Source organism: Ceratosolen solmsi, unplaced genomic scaffold (assembly GCF_000503995.2).
Source record: "Ceratosolen solmsi marchali unplaced genomic scaffold, CerSol_1.0 scaffold7, whole genome shotgun sequence".
NCBI classification, from domain to species: domain Eukaryota; kingdom Metazoa; phylum Arthropoda; class Insecta; order Hymenoptera; family Agaonidae; genus Ceratosolen; species Ceratosolen solmsi.
Genome location: NW_011948413.1, coordinates 1,354,696 through 1,377,957, shown reverse-complemented (window position 1 = coordinate 1,377,957; position 23,262 = coordinate 1,354,696). Strand labels below are relative to the sequence as shown.

General features: G+C 31.3%; 1 protein-coding gene across 1 annotated transcript in view; it reads left to right on the top strand.

Annotated features, from left to right (window-relative positions):
- Window positions 1-23,262, top strand: part of vg (transcription factor vestigial) — a 70,433-nt gene extending 47,171 nt beyond the window's left edge. Inside the window, 6 exon segments of the mRNA XM_011505884.1 lie at window positions 19,567-19,828; window positions 21,235-21,393; window positions 21,650-21,773; window positions 22,733-22,736; window positions 22,895-22,914; window positions 23,033-23,262. Coding sequence (XP_011504186.1) covers window positions 19,567-19,828; window positions 21,235-21,393; window positions 21,650-21,773; window positions 22,733-22,736; window positions 22,895-22,914; window positions 23,033-23,240 — 777 coding nt within the window. The 3' untranslated portion in view covers window positions 23,241-23,262.

Genomic DNA, 23,262 nt, shown 5'->3' with positions numbered 1-23,262 from the left:
TCATATCACACTGCAACAAAAATTTATTTTGTAATATAATAGAACGTTTTCTACGAAATGGACAAAATCACATAATCCAATAACAAATCGATGATCAATGTATGACATTTAAGACAAATGTCAAATGACTAGTTGAAATAGATACTCGAAAGATGTTATGAACATACTTTTTGATTAGTATCTTTGATTTCTGTCGAATCACCAAGTAAAATGAAGAAAAATTATCGATCAATCCTTTGATATGAAAGAAAGCTTAGCTTCTCAAATAAAGAATACGTCAATTACTAATCAAGTAATTATTATTGAAACTCAACGGAAATTTTCACTACTAGTGAAATTAAAAGTTCAATAAAACTTAGGCCAGTGATAAGGGGAATTCACGTATCTATTTCAATATTGGCATTGAGGAGAAGATTATTTTCTACGACAGGAGATTTTCGAGAAGTCTCTTTTCTTTTTTGTCTTAGCATCATAGAAGCCACGGTATGCTGTGTAGGTGAGGCAGGCCTTAAAGCCAATGACTCAAGGGTTGACTCGGAGGTTTTCGATTCGTCACTGTCAGCTGAAGCAATGTCACGAGCTCTAGAGATGAAACAAAAGATTATGAAAGTGAATAATGATCTGCGAAAAGCACTGACATTCCGATTGTGGGTATCCCCTTCCTCTGAGAATGGATGAAAATCGTGAAATCTGAAATAATATATATGAAGCACGAAAGAGGTGTATTTTTGTTTCTTTCAAATCTGGATCGACGCTTTATCAATTATTCGATTGTTACAATTATTATATGTTCCAATTTGACGGTAAATAAATTATAAAATTTTTATGATTTATTTAATTCCATATAGAATCAATTTAGAAACGATCATTATTGTTTACTGATTAATACAAAATATATTAGCGAAGAAACTTGAAAATGAAATATGTAGCTTTAGAAAAGGTTCATTGATTGAAACAAATATTTTATCGATTACCTTTAATAATAAAAAGTTTTTATTGTAAATCATTAAATATACAATTAGGATCCTTACTGTATTAATATTTTACAGTTGATAATTTATCATATATTTGACTTATGTACAATTAGTTTTAAAGGTGCTAATAATACGTAACAAAAAATTATATATGTGTATTTGTTAAGTATTTTAATATCCCTCTAAATGTTAATAAATTACCTTAGAAAACACAAATAATAACTACAGTGCATAAACAATACCAGTTGTTTATGAGCAACATTTTAAAACTAAAGATGAATACTTACAACAGTAAAAAGATTATTATATTAATATATTAATACTATTCATTTTACAATTTATAATCAACTATATATTTTTTGGTAATTATTTGCAAAGTATTAATTACCCTTCCACACATGCCAAAAATAAATAAGGCACTGTGAGTAGCACCGGTAAAACCTCCGTAAGCTGATCTCACCTCCGCGCGTCACTTCTGCTCGCGCGAGCTCTTCCCTAACAATAAATCTCTCATTGTAATCATTAAATCTCCCATTGCAAAAAGAAGAAAAAAAGGCTAAAAACAAGCTAACGATTTACACGCACATTCAACGCGCGGTCTTCTTATACTCTAACTTCGTGAGCAAAAGAGTGAAGAAGAAAGCAAAAGAGAGAGAGAGAGAGAGAGAGAGAGAGAAAGAGAGCGCGAGAAAGAGAGTGAGGGAATAGATTGTGAGAAAGAGAGTCAGTGAGGAATGGGGCGGGGAGTAGAGAGGTAGGTGAAAAGGTAGGGAGAGAGAGATAAGACAATGCAACGAAAAAAAGATGCAACAGCAACAGCTACAGAAGCCGGCGCCTTTTGGCATCAGCATCAGCGGCAGCTCATGCCCAGAAAATTAAAGTTAAAATTAATTTGCACGTAAGAATGTCTCTCTTTCCTGAATAAAACGCATAGCAGTAACGAAGACGCGTTAAAGGTTAAATGCGGGCTCAACGTAGAAAGTAGAAATTTCTGGTTGGAAAGATCCACCGGAGACGGTGGGCGCGCGTCTGGCTGCGTTTATGCGTGTGCGTCGAGTACCACGGTAACCACACAGAAGAAAAAAAAAGCAGCACGTATCCCCACTTTATTCATGTGTTTACGCATGCGCGCGTGTTCCTTTGTATGTGTTATCGCTCATTTGCTACCGTGAGGAGCTAAGCATAGACGCATATTGAGGCGGCTTGTAAAATAAATCAAAATTATAGGTATTCTGTTAAATCTGTTATTAGGAAAAGAGATCGAAGAGAATAGAAGAAGAGCTCCTGTGGCTTGTGTCACTGACGTATTCGTGCGTAATTCCGCGACGATCTTATTATATGCATATTTTCATATCCACTAACTATATACGATTACGGGAGAAACAACCCCTTTAATTAATAATTACATTTACCAGTAAAAATATTATTGTATTGATTTCTTGTTAATGGTTTTCTTGAATTAATCTTAATTGTTATTAATATTTCAGATTTCATCGACATATACTTTTGAGTTTAAATGGTAAAACTTATGCGTAATGATTTCTTACAAATTTGTACAAATTCATCTACAACATTCGACACAAATAAAAAGTTAGAATATATATAAGAAGATAACTTAATTTTAAGATTAATATATATGTTTAGATAAAAGGTATATTGCATTCCTAATCGTTGTATTGAACAATATTAAAACATAAAGATACACTTTTTATATCTTCTGCTTTGTGCGTATCATTTTAAACGACTTTTTTTACAAAAATGACTACAAAATATTCACAATATATTATCTTAAGATAGCTAATTTCTTACTAATATAACATAAAATACGAATCATAATTAAGTCACTTATATTGCAAATGAAAAATGCAATAGATTAAAATACCAATATGATTTTCTACAATCCCTTTTAATATGATTTTTATGAAGTTTTTTTATACATACAAATTCAAATTTAAATATATTTATCAATATTAATATCATTACGTTTATAAATAATTCAATTTATAATACAGTATTTATTTTTTAGACAAATTGAGAAGTTAGGCTTCTTTGCATATCTGTATAAACGTATCGTGAACAATTCAAATTACATGTGTTCTATTCTAATATATTATATTAAATATGACTTTGTAAAAAAAATTTTACTGTCCATGAAATACAAAGTTTATTTTGTAAACGTTTATTTTCAAGGAAACTATATAAAAGTGTAAATAAAACCAATAAATTTTAATCCGTCACGCGAAATGTATAACTCATCCTGTCCTATTTATTCTATAAATAAATCTTTATCGTTTAATTTTTCCTTTCTCTTTCAGTCTTGTTCGCTAAAAGAATTTAATCCGCGGATTTTAATATACAATAAATCTTTACTCTCCCGTTTAGTACACTTGATTGTAGAAAGGATACGTTACAATCTACTAGAATTATACTTTAATTTTTCATAATAACCGAGGGTAGAAACGAACAGAGAGAGAGAGAGAGAGAGAGAGAGAGAGAGACAGAGAGAAATCTAACGATTCCAATACAGGCTTGCGATATTATGAAAGAAACTGCTTCTAGTGCTTTTCATATATTTGCTTTAATTAGCGGATAACGCGTGGCCATGACAAGAGAAGGACCCTCGCGTCATCATTTGTATGTAGTAACGATCACAATTAATCGTTTGTGATATTTTTCTTCTCCGTATTTTTAACTATAAATTAATTCGTTGTAGTAGAAAAATGTCCAATCCAGTAGGAGTCATGAAAGCCTTTATAAGTAAATATTAATTAAATAAAAAAATTGCGAGCGTATTTGTATAGGTTTTTCAAAATATAAGAGTTTAATGTAAACACGATGAAAAAAATTCATCATTTTTTTAATTTTTAATCATTGATAATATATCTCCCTCCATCTAATTCTAAATCAATTATTAGTTCTCGCTTGTAAGCATTGGTTGACTTTAATTTTTCAAATTCAGTTTAAATATAAATGGTGTTAATCAACTAAAAATTAATATCAATATGCATCTTATATTATTCCAAAATTTATAAGCAAGTTAAATAATAATTGAGTACGCCATCATATAATTTAGAATTCATATTTTCATATATTAATTATTATGTTAAACTGTATTATTTTGAAATTAAATGTAATATCATTACATGTGTTTATTTATTAATAATATGTTTTATACTATAAAGTTGCTATGTTTTATGCTGCAGATTATACACAAAAATATTTTTTGTTTATTATACACAAAATGTTGAATAATTTAAATTATTTTAGTTTTTTAATTTATTTGCATTTCAAGGATTGAAATATCTTGCTTTAAATATACAAGACAAGAATCATCGGTATATGTTATCGATTTGCCTGAATACTTACATAAGAAGAAGCGACCCTTGCTCAATGATTATCAATTCGTGCATGGATATAAAACTACTACACCTCAAACAAATAAAGGTAGACACGTATTTTAAGTCTCCTCTGCAGAACTGAGCGGCTGTTTGGAAAAACCAAAATTTTTCTCTCGTCGATGACGCTCGTATAAGGAGAAGTAGCGTTGGACCTTGTGTTCTCTGTCAGTGCGGACGAGTCTTGGAGGCTGCTCATCCGAACTCTGGAATCGTCGGCGTCGCACACGCGCCGCTAAACGAGGAGGTATTCATTTTGTAAAGTGCGCCTAGAACGGCTGCCATTCATCGGGAGGCTTTTGACAGTTCGCTGTGGTTTTTATCTTTCAATCCCGAGACCGATAAAGTCCGCAATGATGTCCTTTACATTTGCCGATCGAACAATGATTGTAGTAATACATTTTTACAAGGCGAATAACTTTATGTACGTGATTAATTGCGTTACGATTAATTGTATTGGAGTTAAGTTGTATGCTGACGTGAGCATCAAGTAACGAATTGATAAACTTACTTTTCAATTAATCGATTTACATCGAACTCGAATTTCATTCTGTTTCAAGATTATTATATATTGATAATTATAGTTAACGAAGTTTATTTATACACACATAATAATACATTAAATAATGAATGAATCGCTCGTAGACATTTTGTAAGCAAAATCTTTTAAAAATATTTATATCAATAAATTCATAAATATATCTTTGTGAAATTAAATTTCCCAACGTAGACAAATTTAAGAAAATCAATACAGAAATTATAAAATAATTGTGGAGAACATAGAAAATGCTTACAATTTATATATCTGTTTCCTTATTTTTATTTATTGCTTTTTTATTTTTGTTTATTTATTTTTAATTTTTCAGTTTTTACTTACTTATTTTCTTTTTCTATTTTGTTTATTTTACTTTTTTTCTAACCATGTTTCAGAGATATAGGGATAGTAATCCATTTAGTGATAATGATCTATACAAGGATTAGCCTTTCAAATGATGATCGATGAATTGGTGTTTGGAAATTTTCAATCTTAAAGTTTCAGTGCAAACACAGTCATTATCGATAGCTCTGTCATTCGAATTGATACTGTAGAACTTTAAGTAAGACATTTCATTATCGAATGCCAAAAAGAAGTTAATATAACAAATATTTTCTCCAATTTGTTCATTAGTAAATCTCAAAGTTTTAATGTCTAGAATTATAATTTATATAAAACATCAATTTACAATTTTTAATTCTTTTAAATTTTTAATATAATTTTTAATTTTTTAATAACAAAATCTAAACGTTTATTCAAATTAATAATTAAACAATTAGTAGAAATTATTAGTTTTTTTAATATTTTACTGTCTGATAAGCTATAAGCTACATATACAGCTACATCATTGTTATAAAGTTTAATACGAACTAAAATAATTAATAGCATTGTCTAAGATCACGTTAAAAAAAGGTACCGATAATTATATGAATATAGGTTCCGTTAATAAATCTAAAAAAATTATGTGCACAGTGCATTTTTTTCGATTAGCATTGTATTGACACTTACAAAGCACTGTTCTAAAGTAGGTACGACTCGTAAATAAATAGAACACTTATGTACATCTCCACTACTGGAAAACTTTGTACGTATTCAGTTATTACACCGAGGGCAAACTCGAACGATATTAATACATCACGATCAAATCTTCTAGATGCAGATCCTTAACGAGATCTAGCAAGTTGTAACAGAGCACTAGACATCATAACATATGTATAAATGTATCTATGTTGCCATTGAAAACTAAGGCGGTAATTGTTGCCTGGCGTGCGTTACTGTAAAAGAACTGACCTTTAAATTATACAACAAGTTTCGATATATCGTCAAGTATCATCTTGTCCTCAGCATATATTTTACTCGATCGGGGGCAATGCAATGCGATCGATTTTATAAAGAGACAATAAGAAAAAAGAGAGATTGCTCAACGCTCATAATCAAGAATCTCATTACTCTAAGCTGCGTAGAAATCAGATTAACAAGGCCAAACAAAATAATGACATTTGTCGAATGCAATATTCAGTTTAGTCTTGAGTTTATTACTTGCGTTGATTCTACTGTAATAAGTATTATTCAGGTTATCGAGTGACTGCAAGTTAGAAGGAAGATATGGAGAATTTTTACGGATTACATTGAACATGTCAGCGATAAAAATAAATGCCGAAATATTGTAAATGCACCAAGAGAATGAAACAATCTTTTGAAGGAAAGACAATATATTCAATTTACATTGTTAATTAACGTTAGGATGTACTTTTCTAATAAAGGGCTTTTTTAACTAGTTTACGAATAACTGGTATAAGAGAGTAGTTATAATTATTTTTATGAGCTCGTTTCGATAATTGCTAAGAATATAAAGTAATACGAATTTTTTTGTTTTATTTCAGTGTAAATGAATTGATAAAGCATCACATTATAAGTCAGAGTGATGCTTATTAAGTGCTAATCTCATTTAATTAAATAACTCTAAAACTAAACTTTACTTTTTTATAAAAGTTAATATTTCGTCTTTGTACATAATTTATTCTAATTCTTAAATTATGTATCGATTAAAATTAATTTTTTATAATTAAAGTTACAGAAAATAAATAATTCGATATAATGAAAAATTTCATCGATCAATTGAATTTTCAGTAATTTCTTCATATATGTAATAACTTTCATATAAGTAAATGACATGATAAGCTAATGTATAATTTATAAAGAATAAGGAAACAACACATAAAAATAGAAAAAGCTTAGGTGTATATGTTTATCATGACATGTATCATAATGAGTCATAGTTTTTAGAATGGTAAACATTTTCAAAGTATTCATATAACAAACTTTTGTCAGTATGTAGACCGAAATTTAGGTCAAATTAAGAAAACGTAAGCCATTTATATGCACACAGCTTTCTAAGCCCTCACACATCTATATGCCAAACTTTTCTACCGATGGAGTAAAAACAAAATATCGTTCTTCGGTTAACTGAGTGTTATATAATAAAATGATAGGTGGTTATCTGACTACGCTAATAAGTATTGCGCGAACCGCCAAATAAAATGTTAGCGCGAAAGAATTTGAAATCGGAACACAGCGGAGCCATGGACATACAATGTAAATGAGGCCAGGTATTCATGAAGTGGTCGTTCCTACCCCTTCTCGCTCTCTCTCTCTCTCTCTCTCTCTCTCTCTCTCTCTCTCTGTTTCTCTCCCTGTTTGTATTCCCTTCGCTCCTGATTCTTGTTATTACTATATGGGCTTCCTGCAAACTACGGATACCCAACGTCGCTAAACTACTGTAGCTCTGCTGACCATGAAAAGCTACAAAACGCTAATTGATTTAATGATATGAAGAGACTGCGATTTCAGATACTGACTTATTCGTAGGTATAATTCGATATATATAAACTATAACTAATATTATAACAATTGATTTTTTCAATAAATTAATAGTTTGGTAATCCATATTTTTAAACTCTTGTATTAGTTAATTATAATCATTATTAATGCAATAAAATTATTTACTGTTAGGAGTATCAACTTACAAAATATAAACAAAATTTCTTAGATAGTTAAAAATTATTATAATATTAAAACATTTTTTAATTAATTCAGAACAAAATTAGCTGTAATAACTTTTAGATAACAACTACGTGCATAATAAATGCAATATATTTTTTCATAAAACGTAAACAAAATTATTGATTTTGTGAGTAATATTTTGAAGATATTTGAATAAAAAGAATTTAATATTTATAACACCTCGATTTTATCTACGATCATCTAATTAATATTACGGTTGGCTGAATTCAATACTGTAGCTTAATAGTTGTCTGTCCATAATAAAAAGGTAACATTCAAGTTTAGCGCATATATTTTTTTTTGGATTGGCTTCAACACGAGCAATGAATGCTACGGAAGCTATGTTTTTAATAGCTTATTATTGTCATCTCATTGAATTAAAACTATTCGAAAAGATAACCATCTCTTAATACTATCTTTTACATAATGTGGACCTGTTTCTACTTTGTCTTTAAACTATTCACGGCATTTTATTATTCTAACTCAAAATCTAAGAAGTATATGTTTCATCAATCAATCGACTTTTAATCAATATGATTAATATAACTTTGAAAGGTACAGCCGTCGATTCCAAAAGGAACAAAAAAAATGTCATAAAATATAAGGGACCACTTACTTAAAAGTCACGATTAACTTATAACACTTATAATTTATTATAACAGTATTACATCAAAGGATGTTTATAGATTACACGTACCGTTAAGACCGTCACAGATGATCACATGGATCGACGGAAAATAAGTTTTGTGGCACACGCACATGTAGGAGGAATGAGGATTGTGTGGAGGGGGAGGAGGAGGAGAAAGAAAAAGAGAAGAAGGAGGCAGCCGCATGAGAGCTGTAATGCAAAAGGGCTAAAAATCTACCTATAAATTTCATTCCTTACATGAATAACCAAAGTTGATAGTGTACAAAGGAAAAGACCGACGTCATTTCCGTGGCGATCTCGTTGTCATTTGTCGAAAAGGATCGGTTAGATCTAGAGCTCGAGAGAACTTGTATGAACATTAGAAGGATTGCCTATACATTGGATTCTTTTTTTTTATTTTCCATGCTCAATTTTCTACTTTACTTGTCACTTATATTTCTACTGAATAACTCTTCTCCTCCTGAATTTCCACTTTTTACTCATTTTACACTGTCAACTTTACTTATTTCAGAACCTTATCTCATTATTTCGATAGCTGAATCGATTTTTCTTATTCTTGGGCATTTTCTTCCTTTAAAATTTTTTATTTTAATACTTCATTTATCATTCCTGCAATTACTCAACGTATTTGTAGAATTTTCATAATATTTACTCGATATAAAATAAGTACCTATTTTATTATGTATTAGAGTTTTGTAAATAACTTAATTTTTTATATTCGTTAACTTTGTTTTTTTTTAATTTACTTTAATTTTCATCAATCAAGCACTTTAATCTGAAAAGATAATTATTTTAATTTAAATGTAGTTCCTGTTGGTAATTGTAATTGATCTACTTACAGTTATATATAAAATTATATTTACAAAAAATTGCACATTTTCGCGTATAATTTGAGAATTGAACAGCTATTTCTCAATCTCTATATCACACTATTAACTTACTCTTTACTTAGAAAAAGTGTAATATAAATACTTATTAACTGTATTCAGTAATTTACTCCTTCTTCTGTCATTAATAACTTTTACGTTTCCATAAATGGCGAAATGCATAGTTGCTTAAATTGCACAGACCACAGCTTTAATGGCAATGAGAGTTACGTACATTTCTCCCGAAACTCATAAATGTTAAATACATATAAATTTCCCGCGGTCATTTCCCTTTATCGTTCTCTTCAACGTTTTTTGTCTCTTTCTATTTCATCCACCGTCTTCCTCTCTCCGACTTTGTATCTTTTTCCACTATTTGCCTCTTCTCCATCTCTCTGTCGGTTTCCCTAATGCTGTATGTTTTTTTATAACAATATCCTCATTCACTTTCTCCTCCTTTTCGAGATCGTCTCACTCCTCCTGTGCAGCTAATGATTACTAACGGTAATTCGTTTACCGAATCTCTCTGTGTAAAGATGATAGGGAAACGGGCAACTCTCCTACCCTTGGATAAGGGCCAATGTCTCTGATCTGCTTCCCTGTTTGCTGCTCACTCGCGTACTGGAGGGAATTGAAGATAGAGAGGGTAAGGGAAAAAGAAAGGGAAAGAAACAGTAAAAGAGAGACAAAGAGAGAGAGAGAATGAGAGAAAAGAAAGAGAGGAGGAGGAGGAAGAGTCGGACTTCTCTCATCTTCTGGGAAGATAGCAGAGTCGCGCCCGATGAATAGCCGTGTCCGGCAAACAAATTGCAAGATGCCTAAGAGCAGCATGGTAGCTTGTTACCAATCTCTTTCCTTTTCTCCAACTTCGAGCCTCTGGAAGGTACATGTATACCTATATATGAGACTATGCCTTCTGCTGCTGCTGCTGCTGCTGCTGCTGCTGCTGCTGCTGCTTATTCTTCTTCTTCTACTACCTTCCACTCCATCGTTCTCTCCGCTCCGTTTCTCTCTTTCTCTCTCGCATAAGTGCGCGCCATTCTTTTCTCAGCGGCGGCAGCTCTTCGTTAGTCTTTCTTAAATTCTCTCTGACTTCTCTGACTTTTTGCCCCCGCCAAAATAGACTGGGGAAGGAGAATATTTAATAGTCAATGATGATCATCAATTTTGGTGTAGCTCGATAACGACTATTTGTCATAGTGCGGATACGAATATATACTGCAAGATCAAGGTACGTCCACCTTATATGAATACGAACTTTATTCATTGATGTACGTCAAAATTGTAATATATAACTTCGCGATCTATAAATTAAACGAAAGTGAATTAATTTAATCATTCTTTAAACAAATATCATAATTAAAACAATGTTAATCTTATTATATGTTTACGTTTGTCGTTCAAAACTACAATATTGCTCGAAATAAAAAATACAAGTATTTATTTTTGAGCTTTATATAATGTTTCATAAGAACTAAGTATAATCTCTTGAAAATTTTGATTCTTTGATATAAACAATATATTGAAGCATAAAAATTTATGAATTTTTAACAAAAAAAATTATAAAATTTGATATCGTTTTATTAAATTAATTTAAAAATGGCGAATATTATTTCTTGAAGAAAAATTCTTTAATGAAAAAATTTAATGATGTTTTAATAAGTAGAAATTTATTCGAATTAAAAGAAATTGCTTATTCAAAAAATATTTTTTTCGATTAAATTAATCGATTAGATTTATATATTTTTCACTATTAACATTCTTAATTGTATTCTAAAATAGGTAACCCCAATATATCATTTATGCTAAATTACGTGTCATAAAAATAAAAATAAAAAATAACATAAAATTATTTATAACCACTGTAAAGAAGTTACCAAAGGTTTGTAATTTCACAAAGCATGTTATTATTAAAACAAAATTTTAATACAGACTAATATGTTTGGATTTAATTTATGTATTTTTTTATTATTTATTTTTTAATATGTATAGTATAATATTATAAGTATAATAAAATAATATAAATTATATAAAAAAATTTAACAATTAATGAAATTATCGTATTCTCATAAAAAAAGGTTTTTATTATAAAACTCTAAAATTTCATTAATGCTTATATTGATGGACTACGGAACTCTTACGAATTCACAACATCTAATTTTTCTCGCGAAATGCGAAAATTCCGATCTCGTTGAAGGCATGCCGACTGTGTTTTTCGCTCAACAAAGAATTTTTATACCTATCTCACTCGTTCACTCTTACCCTATCATTGTTTCTCTCGATTCATCAAGACGGTTGCGTCACACCGCGTGCGAATTTGCTCCCGAAATCCCATCTCTAGAATTCTTTCTCTTTTTTTGTTATTCTCTTTCCTACCCCATGGAAAAGTCATCCGTGATCCATCGAATTCTTGGAAAGCAAGCCTACATCCGAATTCACAGATGGATCATCACTGTTGTCATATTTGTATGTGTAGATCCACGCATACACAGACGTCAAAAACACATAGAAGCAAAACACCTTATAGCGTTTACGTGGCTTTCTCATGTGCGTTTCTCTGCTCGACAAGAAAATGGATAGAGAGAGGGAGGAGAATAAGAGAGACGGGGGGGCATAAGAGAGTCAGAGAGAATAAGAGTGAGAGAGAGAAAGTTAAGGAGTGTGCGTATGTAGTGAGGAGTGAACATCATGAGTAAAGAGAGAGGAACAGGGAGTGAGAGAGGGAAGAGAAAGAAGAACAATCTCTTGTACTTTGGAATGCTTTGAAAGGCCGCTGAGAGTCTATCTCCTCTTTCTCTCTTCTTCTCTCTTTATCTCTCATTCCCTCTTCCCCTCTTTTTCCTCTTTCTTGGCTAGAGCTGAACGTGGCCTGTGAGATGTTCAGGTCCTGGACCATCTCAAAAAAAGCGAACACGAAGGGCGTGCGCGTTATCTCTGTCTTTCATTCTCTTTTTTTCTCTCGCCATGAAGAAAGAAAGACTGGTCGCGAGTGGAAAAAAGAAAGAGAAATCGAGAGAGATGAAGAGGAATAGAATAAAAATTAAAGGGTGAGTGAGGATGGATGCGACATATAGAAATGAGTAGAAAGGAGACGAAAGATGAAAAACAGAAGAGCGAGAGAGGGGGGTGAGGGGGGAGCGGACAGATAGAAATATTCAATGAGAAAAAAGGAAGCCGAGGAGGGGGAATCGGAGGTTGCCTCGTCTCGATTAATTACCACATTGTCGTCCGCGGTGCCGACACTAGATGTTCCGCCATGGTAACTAACCAAAGACGTATACACGAACGCTGCTGTAGCGCCTTGATTTAATCTCCGATGGATTTTAATCCTGGTAAGCAGCGACTCTCGTTCACAAGCCTCTTTTCCTTACCTCTCCCTAACTCTTCCAGCCCCTCTCCTCATCCAGCGAGCTCCCTCGGCAGCAAGCAGGCCAACGTAATTGATTTTCTCGATAACGATAAGAACGGGGGCTCGCGCGCGATCTATCGTTTAATACCGACGGCCCTGAATCGCGCCTCGAAATCTCATGATCGCGCCGGTTTTGATTTAAGCGGCATGATTACAGCGCCGAGAGACAACGACGCGCGCGGATTGAATTATTGACGCTTACCCTGTAGGTGCGCGTAACGCACGAGTTTGACCCTCAGTGAGATTTTTATGAAAGTTTTTTTTAGAGACAGATCGTATTAGTCGAAGCGAGACCAAAGTCAACGGGTCTAACAATATAGGTTACACAGCAGCCTTGTAAAATCTCCTAAATGCACATAAATAATGCAAAAGTAATCAATGATAAAAATCTTTAATGTCTTAAATTTTCTTCATTATCTATTTTGGTGAAGCATTCTTCGTATGAATATTTAAACTAATCTTAGATTTACATCAGTAAACTTTTTTTTGTATTACGTAAGACATAAAAAAATAAATATTCGTACTGATACACTATTTACTATTCATTTTTTGCAATTGTTCAAAGTGGTCTTGATCCATCTTAATAAACCAATATTTTATTTTATATATAACTATAAAATACAACACTAGTATTACTATATAGCATTGATTGTAAATAATATCAAACAGTTATCTGATTGGTTATTATATTCATATATACTTATAGTATACTTATTGTAATAAAGTATTTTAAAATTAATATTAATATATATTTAATAGAGATTTATAAATAATACAAAATATTATCATGACTATAAAATATTATAACTATAAAAAATGATTTTATTTGAGATATCTAATATACAATATATAACATTAAGAAGGTGTGCAGCAGTTTTCCAGTATCCGCAGTGATTTCATATATTTCATATGTATAAAAACTATATTTCTAAACAAAGAGTCGTCTAATTAATGTCCTCTCTCGTGAAATGCTTATTCATTTGTATGTCGGTCACTGCGGTCAGATGCATCTTTAATGTGTATATTGCCTTATTACTTATAAGCATGTGTACGATACGTATGTATACCTTGGCCAAGAAATCGGTGTAGGTAAAAAGTGTGAGTACGAATATACTCGAATGCAAGCTATTGCATTATAATGAATTTTCCACGTCTTATAATGTATCTTTCTTTTTTATATTACATATAGAGAACGGAGATAAAAAGAAGCGGGCGTTTCATTATAGAAAACTTTAGCTATAGAAATGATAAGAAAATCAAACTTCCTTTATAACATATTTTTTAATTTTATCGATAAACCTCTCGTGCATTAATATTATCTTCTATGCGTAAAAAAGTAGTACATTACCATTCAAAGATATAAGCGGTATGTTTCATTTGAAATCACAGACTAATCTAATTTGATTTCGTTGAATTTTAAACGGAATATAAAATCCTGTTTGATTATTTCATTTTTATAGTGTAATTTATATAATACAATTTATCTTTTTAAATAGTACTAATTGTCATTTTATAATTATTTTTAAACTTTTCAATAAAAAATATTATTAATATTTACCAATAAAATAATATATTTATTTGGTTAATTATAAGCATATTTTAAAATATTCGTAAAAACACTTAAGTTATAACTTATAACTTATAAGTTAATTAATAATTACCATTATTTAAATAAAAATGTTCAAAGATTAATTAATTTTCAATTTACAGAATACTATAATATTTGAATTATAAGAGATTTAAACGATAAAAATCATCAAAAATCTTGTATCTTGTAAAAACTGAAAAAATCGTAAGGTAAAATTATAATTTATCAAATTATAAAAATTTAAGACTAAATTATAAACATGTTTTCTATCAATATTAATCTCAAATTTTGTATTTCAAATTTCATTAAAATTATGACATTTTAAAATTCACTTTTTCAATTTCACTTAAATTCATAATTTTATATAAAAATCGAACTATTGAAAATATATTTAAATTCTAATTAATTTATTAAACATTAAAATAACATTGATTACTTTTATTTTATAAATATCTTAATATTATATTTAATGAATAGGTACTACATATAAGTATATTTATTATTAGTATATGCACTGTAAATATTACATATTACAAATTGCACGTTGCCTACTTAGAATTTCAACATAATAGTATAATTAGTTACATTTTAAATCCATTTATAACAATATTTTAGACTTATAATAATATTACGTAAATTAGTAGATCATCTGAAAAGGCGGTTTCAGTATCTGATTCATTAGCGTACTTGTTCGGTCTAGTCAAACTTCAAAGAAGTAACTTCCACTGTACCCACATAACCAATAGCTAATCGGCATTTCATTTTACAATTCATGACAAGCCACCACACTGCGCAGCTATATTTGCGAGATTTTCACGCTCAGAGAGATAATATAAATGGTTGAGGAACGATCGAATAAATGATCGCGTCGAATGGACCAGTGCTTACCATATTTCAACTTTCCACGCATGGACATTAACTTCGTTCTAACCGATGTGCATCATTTTTCAGTTTTTCATAATTTATTTTAATGAAACTTTTGAAAATGATTAACAGACCATTAAAGATGCATGAGCGTGCGTCGTAGTAAAATGTATACTTGTGGTTATTAATGGTGTGAATCACATTCATTTAATCATGTGGTTAACTGCGAGTCTTATTAAATTGAAGAAAGACAGAACAATATTGCATCATAGCGGACCATTCATCTCACATGCTTTTTTGTTAAAAATATATTCTTAAAATCTTGTAAGTATAATTTCTTAGGTTTTGTAAATAACGCATTAACCAATCATCGGGTGATTGTATCAACAAACAGTTAATGAAAGAATGGGATTTAGAATATAAAGAAAAAAAAATGGCACGAAGAGACTTGAAAAATGCATATGGGAACAAGGAAAAAAGGAACGTCACCTAGTACGGTGAGCAATGATTACGATCCAACGTGCAAAAGCGTCAGGCTTTGAGTAATATATTGGTTCTGAGTAACTTCCTATCGGCGCAGCATCTACTCGATGCCAAGACAATAGGATCTTCATCTCCATTCGCTCGCGCGCTTTTTAATCGAGCTCTCCCTTCTATTCCTTGTCCCTGTACTTCTTCATACACACATACACACACAAACTCTCTCTCTCTCTCTCTCTCTCGCGCGCGCGCTTTGCCCCTTACTCCTCAATCGCGCCTGCACACGGGCACACGTAATCTGCGTCTTTCGACACTCGATCGTTTTCGTGCGCAGTATCACCGACTTTAGCGTCTCGTTCGATTGGTTCATGGCGCGAAAAATCCGAGCGGAATGCCGCTGACCTGCCACGGCATTCGCATTGCGAGGATGTAACGAATAGTCAGCATTGCGTTTCATTTGGTCTCATTGCAGAGGAGGTCCGTGCTATTTGTAGCCTGGCACACGGGACGTGCCCAACCCGCGAAACCGGCGAGATGGGCTGCGTAATGCGGCGACCGCCGGATGATCCTCGAGGAAATCTCGATCGAATCAACGTCATTGCCGAGTGGCCTACCTGCGGCGACCCCGAGATGTCGGCCCCCACAAACACCGTTGGCCTACGAATGAAAAGTATTTTGTTTTTACGACTTCCCGTTGCTGCGGCCTTGCTTCCGAGCTTCCACAGTAAACTACATTTCCAATTATATCACGTGACTCATCCGTAGGACAGCATTTAAGAAATACATGATTTATTGATCTATTTGAATCGATAATAAAACAATTTCATTTCCACACAACTCCATGAGAAAGAGCACACGGAAGAAAGTTATTGAAATGGCGGGCTTTCAATCATCTTGATATGTTCATTCTCGGAGAATTATAACCCGGCAAGAAAATGCAAGAGATTTGTCGAGAAGCTCAATATATAAATACATGGTATAGCTCGGATGTACCAAGTTGGCGAGCGCATGATACTCTAACGGCTCGCTTAGGAACATACCAGAGATGGTCACCATTGTCGCGCTCAGCTCTTCTATGCGACGATCGAAAAGGATTAAATAAGTCTCGGGAATCCGAGCTATCCTCCCAGATAGATAGTTAGGCTTTTTCGGGGCGACTTTCCCCGAGGGTTGCGAAAATACACGTCCCCGCGCTCTTTATTTGATTTTTTTTATAATGTCAGGATGGGTGTTTGGGAAGCAGCATCAGTCATGAGGATCGAGGCAGAACCTCGAAATGGCATGGAAAGTTATCGGGAACCGAGGGTGTTATATAACTTCAACTGTTGGTGGGGCAATTTTATAAATTTCAAAAGCTTTTCGATTTAATATTATTCCCGAGTTTAAGTTCCGATCATAATTTTGTATCCAAGGAAATAAATGAAATAGTTATAGATTATAGATATAGAGTCATATGAATTACAAGATTATGCGTGAATATCACAATATGTCGATGTTACGATGATTCTTTATGATTAGAAACACTTAATAATAATGTAATTGAAGCTGTGTATTTGAGGAATATATTTTCAATATAGGCATGTGCGTTGAATATATATTTCAACCATGAAATGCCTAAGACAATTTATTAAAAAAATATAATGAATAAAGAATAATAAAATAATAATGAACACTATTAAAATTTAATTAATCATAAGTTCGTGTTTAATAGTGTTATTTAAAAAGATAGCAGATTTTATAATTAAAGCAATACTAATTAATAATTAATTATCATACAAAAGCATACAATTGGAACAAATTTTTTTTAAATATTTAAAGTTTGATATGTATCTTGTAGACAACTTACTATTGTTAATAAAATTCTGTACAAGCTGTTGAAACATATCCAACTTTAACTAAAATTAACAGTTCAAACTGAATAAACTTTTGCACTAATTTAAATAATAGATTGCTAAATTATTGATTACTATATTTTTTATTATAATTAATCCTATGTACTATCTATACCTTTTATTGAATTTAGAGTTATTTTACTATTTCCTTTTGATAATAACGATTAATAGAAATTATATTAAAATGGTAGATTAAATTTTTAATAATAAATAAATACCAAGAAATTTAATACAATTTAATAAAATATTACATTATTACTATAAATATTCTGACTATTGAATTTTTCATTTTTAATTGCAATTTATTAACAACTATTTTTTCAAATTGACATAGAGAACAGCCATGACAGCTTCTATATTATTCTTTGATATTAAAAAAGCTTCTATCTAAAACTACGTTCTCTATTTCTTGTGTGTTTAATATAGAAAATATGTCGAGAGCCTCATAAATAAGATAAAACAGAGATATAAAAGCAATCTCTCCTATGTATTCCCATTGGACGTATTCGAAACTCGACGATGAAAACGTCGTTCATTTTTTCATTGAACCCTCGTCCTCAAGGCCCACGCCATTTTACGAATCAAGAGGAAGGCGTGTAGATGTAAGGGCGAGGTTCTCGTCTATAGAGGGGATCCGACGGGCGCAGGAGGTGGAACAACGGTCGTGAGGACAAACGGCACATAAGGAGGGTTGTCTTTGATACACGAAAGCGTTCTCGGCTGCCGCAAGCAAAGCAAGGCTTGATCACAGATAAAGGAAAACCAATGCTACGGGAACGTTTAAGACGTTAGCGGGCGAATAGTGATGAAAGAATGGAGGGGGGAGCTTTTATAAGAGTAAACTTGCGAAAAGTGCGAGCGCGGTTCAAGATGAATCTCGAAAATTTCGAGATCTGACGTTATTTACTGCGACGGGATGATCGTGAACGCGGTGAGATCCTATCGCAAATTGAAGTATTGGTTGGTGAAAGTTCTTATAAAGGAAACTTTGAGTGCTTTGCGTGCATATTTTCTTCCTCGACGCAAAGTAAAAGTTTTTATGCATCATAATTACAAGAGAGGAATTATTTGTCTTCTGTCTTTCATATAAACGAACTGTTTGTAGCTCCAGCAGTTATTGTACCGATAAGAATATTTTATGAATTAAATTTACGAAATTTTTTAGCTTAACCTAGACCTATATTGGATTGATATAAATAAGAATTTTTTACCGAAAAATAAAGTTACAAATCTATTTTGACAATTATTAATATTTCAAATTACTATATGAATTTATTTGTAACAAAACTTATATAAAATAAAATTACTATATTTAAATAGCATCTTTGTATATTCAAACAGTAGATGTCGCAAGTCGTCACAAGTCGCAATAGGCAAAGATTCGATTTTGTAATTGATAAATTTTCAAATTCTTGAAGAATAAGATTTTAAAGGAATGCTATACTATATTTTAAAAGTTTTCTTTATATTTAATATAGACAATACTTTTATACTTGATTTAAGCATACAATTTCCATATATCCAAAACTAATGAATTTCTCTAAAAGCTATAACATTTGATTGAATTCTAAAAAATGAAATCAATTTTCTTTAATATTTAAAAATATTTAAAATATTTTTAAATTCATAAATATTTAAAAATTTTACATTATAATTGTAATTCATGTAGTTTTATAATCAAATTATTAATTAATCTAATTTCTAATCTCTTATTTCTTCCTTATATGATTTTCGGTTATAATATGCTATTTGATTAGGCTACAGCATCAATGGAATATAATGTAAAATTCGGAACTGAAGCAAAATGAATAAAAGAAAGCTTAATTATAACTGCATATTGATATGTTTCAGATCAATGTTAATCAGCGTTCACTAGAATCAGCGGGCCTGGAGCTGTGCGACGCCGGTGGCGGTGCAGGTGGTGGTGGTGGTGCCGGCGGCGGGGCTGGAGGAAACGGAGCGTCGGGTGTACCTCAAGGTCAATCGAGCAGCGCAGGCTCCATAGGCTCAGCGCCAAGCCCTGCCTCGCCCAGGCCAGCCCCTCAGCATCGGCCACCACTCACCACTTCGTCCCAATCCTCGAGAAACCTCGATGATGACAGATCTACTGATGGTAATTCTCGCCTCTCCTTGTTCTATCCAAATGGACTTGTTTGTTAATTTAAATTATCGATAGTGTATGAAGGATCGACAGAAAAATAAGTGAAATAAGTAATGAGAAGAAAAATAAAAATAATAATTTAATACCTCGATCACTATTAAAGCTGTAATTATTTTTAATTAAAATAGAACATCAAATTGTCCTGTAGGAAGCTTTAACCGTATATTTGTCGTAATGACTAAATACAATAAAAGAAGTGTGTTTTACTAGTACAAGTAAAATAAGAAATTACATTTGTATATTAAATTATCTATATAATATTTGTAATGTATATTACTTATTATTTATAACTAGTATAATTTGTAACATAGAAGCAATTTAAGATTTATTTAATATAAACAATCTTACATTACTTCTATGTATAGTAAGTAAAGAATGTTACTTAAAATATGAATAATCAAAATGATTAAAAATTAAAAGCATTAATTAGTATATGTTGATTTTTCTAAAATGGAAATAAAAACAAAATTAGATAAAATAGTATTAAGTATTATTATTAATTAGTTAAGTGTTTTAAAAAAATATTATTAAATGCACTGTTATTCAATATATATAATATAAAGGAAATAATTACGAACAAGTAATTTACTCTTCAATGTTTAATGTAAATGACATATAATATTTTATCATAAAAAATAAAAAATTATTTATCGTAAAATTACTTTTACGATGTGGGGGGCTTTCGTTTCTTCTTTGTATAAATAATATTAATAATTATAAATAGTACTTTCAAATTAATTCTTCAAAGGTCGGATTTTGGGAATAAATTTTTTCATTTTAGGACAGTCGCTGAAACAGAACATGGTAAACTAGAAAAATGCTATTTAGTATTAGTCTATTAAGTTTTTCAAATGATTAAAACTTGAAATACGTAATTTAATTTAAAATATCTAATATCATTGGTTATATAATATAGCAGAACGAATAGGCGTTAAACATGAGTCGTCTTACCCTACTATAGACCATGATTAATTTTCGTCCGACCTGCACTTGCAAAACTGCTTTTGTCCACGCTGTCAGAATCATAAAAGCGTCGAAAAATCGATTTCGACCCAACAGGACATTCAGTTACGGTTTTCAACCCTCGAAACATTAAAAAATCAACGATTAACTAATAAAAATTAAAATTAAAAAACTATAGGGACAGCTATTTATCTTTTCTTTCTTTCTTTTTAAGCATTAAATTAATTAAAATTAAATTAATTTAAAATTAATACATGAAACTTCATGAAAAGTAGAATTGAATCAATATTTATTATTGAAACGACGTATTTTAAAAGATAGCCAATATATATATATATATATTTTGACATAATATAATATAATAATAATATTTGACATAATATTTTATATTTCAGCAGTTGGACCTAATGCTACAACAGATGATTCTGATGATAGCGAAAGTAGAGCACAATATGTTAGTGCAAATTGTGTAGTTTTTACTCATTATCGAGGAGATGCAGCAACAGAAGTCGAAGAACACTTTCAGAGGGCGCTCGCACAAGATAAGCCGAAAGGTTTATTATGCATTTGATTAATATTTGATACTAATTATCTGATTAATATATTCCAGTACTGAATTATTTGGCATTGAATTTTACAAATTTGAGTAATATTCTTTATATAAATGTATTTCATATAATTATTCATGTAAAATTATTAGAATATTCAACATTTTAATTTCAACAAAAAAGTAATTTATTTGACAACTAACTTAATAACTAATTTATTTTACAATTATATTGATTTGCGAGATTAATTATAATGTTATAGATAACAATAACCCTATGATAACAAGAAACTTCCCAGCCTCATTCTGGAAAAGTCATCACGAAGTTTATGAATATACCGATCCTTGGCATTCACATTATACTCAATATCACCCTCGGTAAGTGACGTGTAACTTTATACGGCGAAATTATTATTGTTTTACTAAATTAATAAAATCATTTGATTATGTGTTTAAAACTTTTTTATATTTAACGAATAATTGATATAAATTGTTTTTTTTACGCAAATTATCTTTTCAAAAACATTCTTTTCAAAAACATTTAAACTTCAACAATTAATTTTATTAACTTAACTTTGTTGTAATATAATATAAATAAGTCAAAAATTTTTAATCAAATATTGAAGGAATGACAAATGTTTTTGAGAAATGAAATCATAAATTGAAATGTAGAAGCATTTTATGGGTCTTTTGATAAATAAAACTGCTTTTGTTTGTTTTTGATAAAATCATTATAATCATAGTAAATAAGATTATGCTAAACTTATAACTGATAATTGTGATTTTATTAGAATTTCAAAAGCTTTTGATTAAGTTATTTATTAAATCTGTATTTATTTGAAATTGGCTTTTGAAGAATAAAAATTAAATCAAATTATGGGCATCTGTATAAAAAGGACAAATATTATTTACATTGATTGTGAAGGTAGTTACATTTTTTAATGGATATTAGAAATTGTAAGAAGTATTTCTTTCAGCCAAGAAATCTATATTCTTAGAAACTAATAAAAACTAGTCTATTAAATGCGGGCCATCCATAGCCAGCCGTTTTAATGTATTGATTACCTGTATAAATAAATAATTATTATTTCGAAACTATCTAGTTTATGGAGCGAATAATCATGAATGACATAAGAAAGGGCACAATAAAAGTAAAAGCGCTTTCAGTATCATATAATTTATTATATACAATGGCAAGGTATAAATAAGTGCAGGTCATTTTTTATTAGTATGGAGCCTTACTTTTCAACACCAATTTCAATATTTTTTCACCCCGCACATATCTCTAAATCAAAATGCATCCTTTTTATACAGACTGCAGGAAACTCGATATTTCGAGGAAAAAGAGAAGTGAAAGAAATCCCAATCTTCCCTCCCATCGAGCAAAACGCTACGACTCCATTCTAAGTTCTGCAACATTCCAGCTGCCTTAGAGCGGCATGCGTGCAAAACGAAAAATGCGACCGATGCACGAAAATGTAACGCTTATATTATCCAATGTAATACAGGCGCACCATTTCCGCGTGTCGTAAAGCTTAAGACTCGAGGTTAATTCATCGGTCGCATTGCCAAGTCATCGATCCCAAGCCCCTTCAATAACTCTACGACTTTGTCTGCCCGCGACGACAGGGCCGTCCTCATAACAGGGCCGCAGAAAGCTACAACAGTCGCCTGCGGAACCGCAGCCTCGGACATCCGACCACACATCCAGGCGTTCCGCACCACGCGCATACCGCTGCCACTTACAAGGATTGGACGTCGGCGACACCTTCACAGTCGCTCGTCGATGCGTCCTCAGCACCACCCTATCCCCATGGCCCTTACGCGCCCCTATCGAGCGATTACTGGACGTGAAGGGGGCGCGAGAACTCAATCC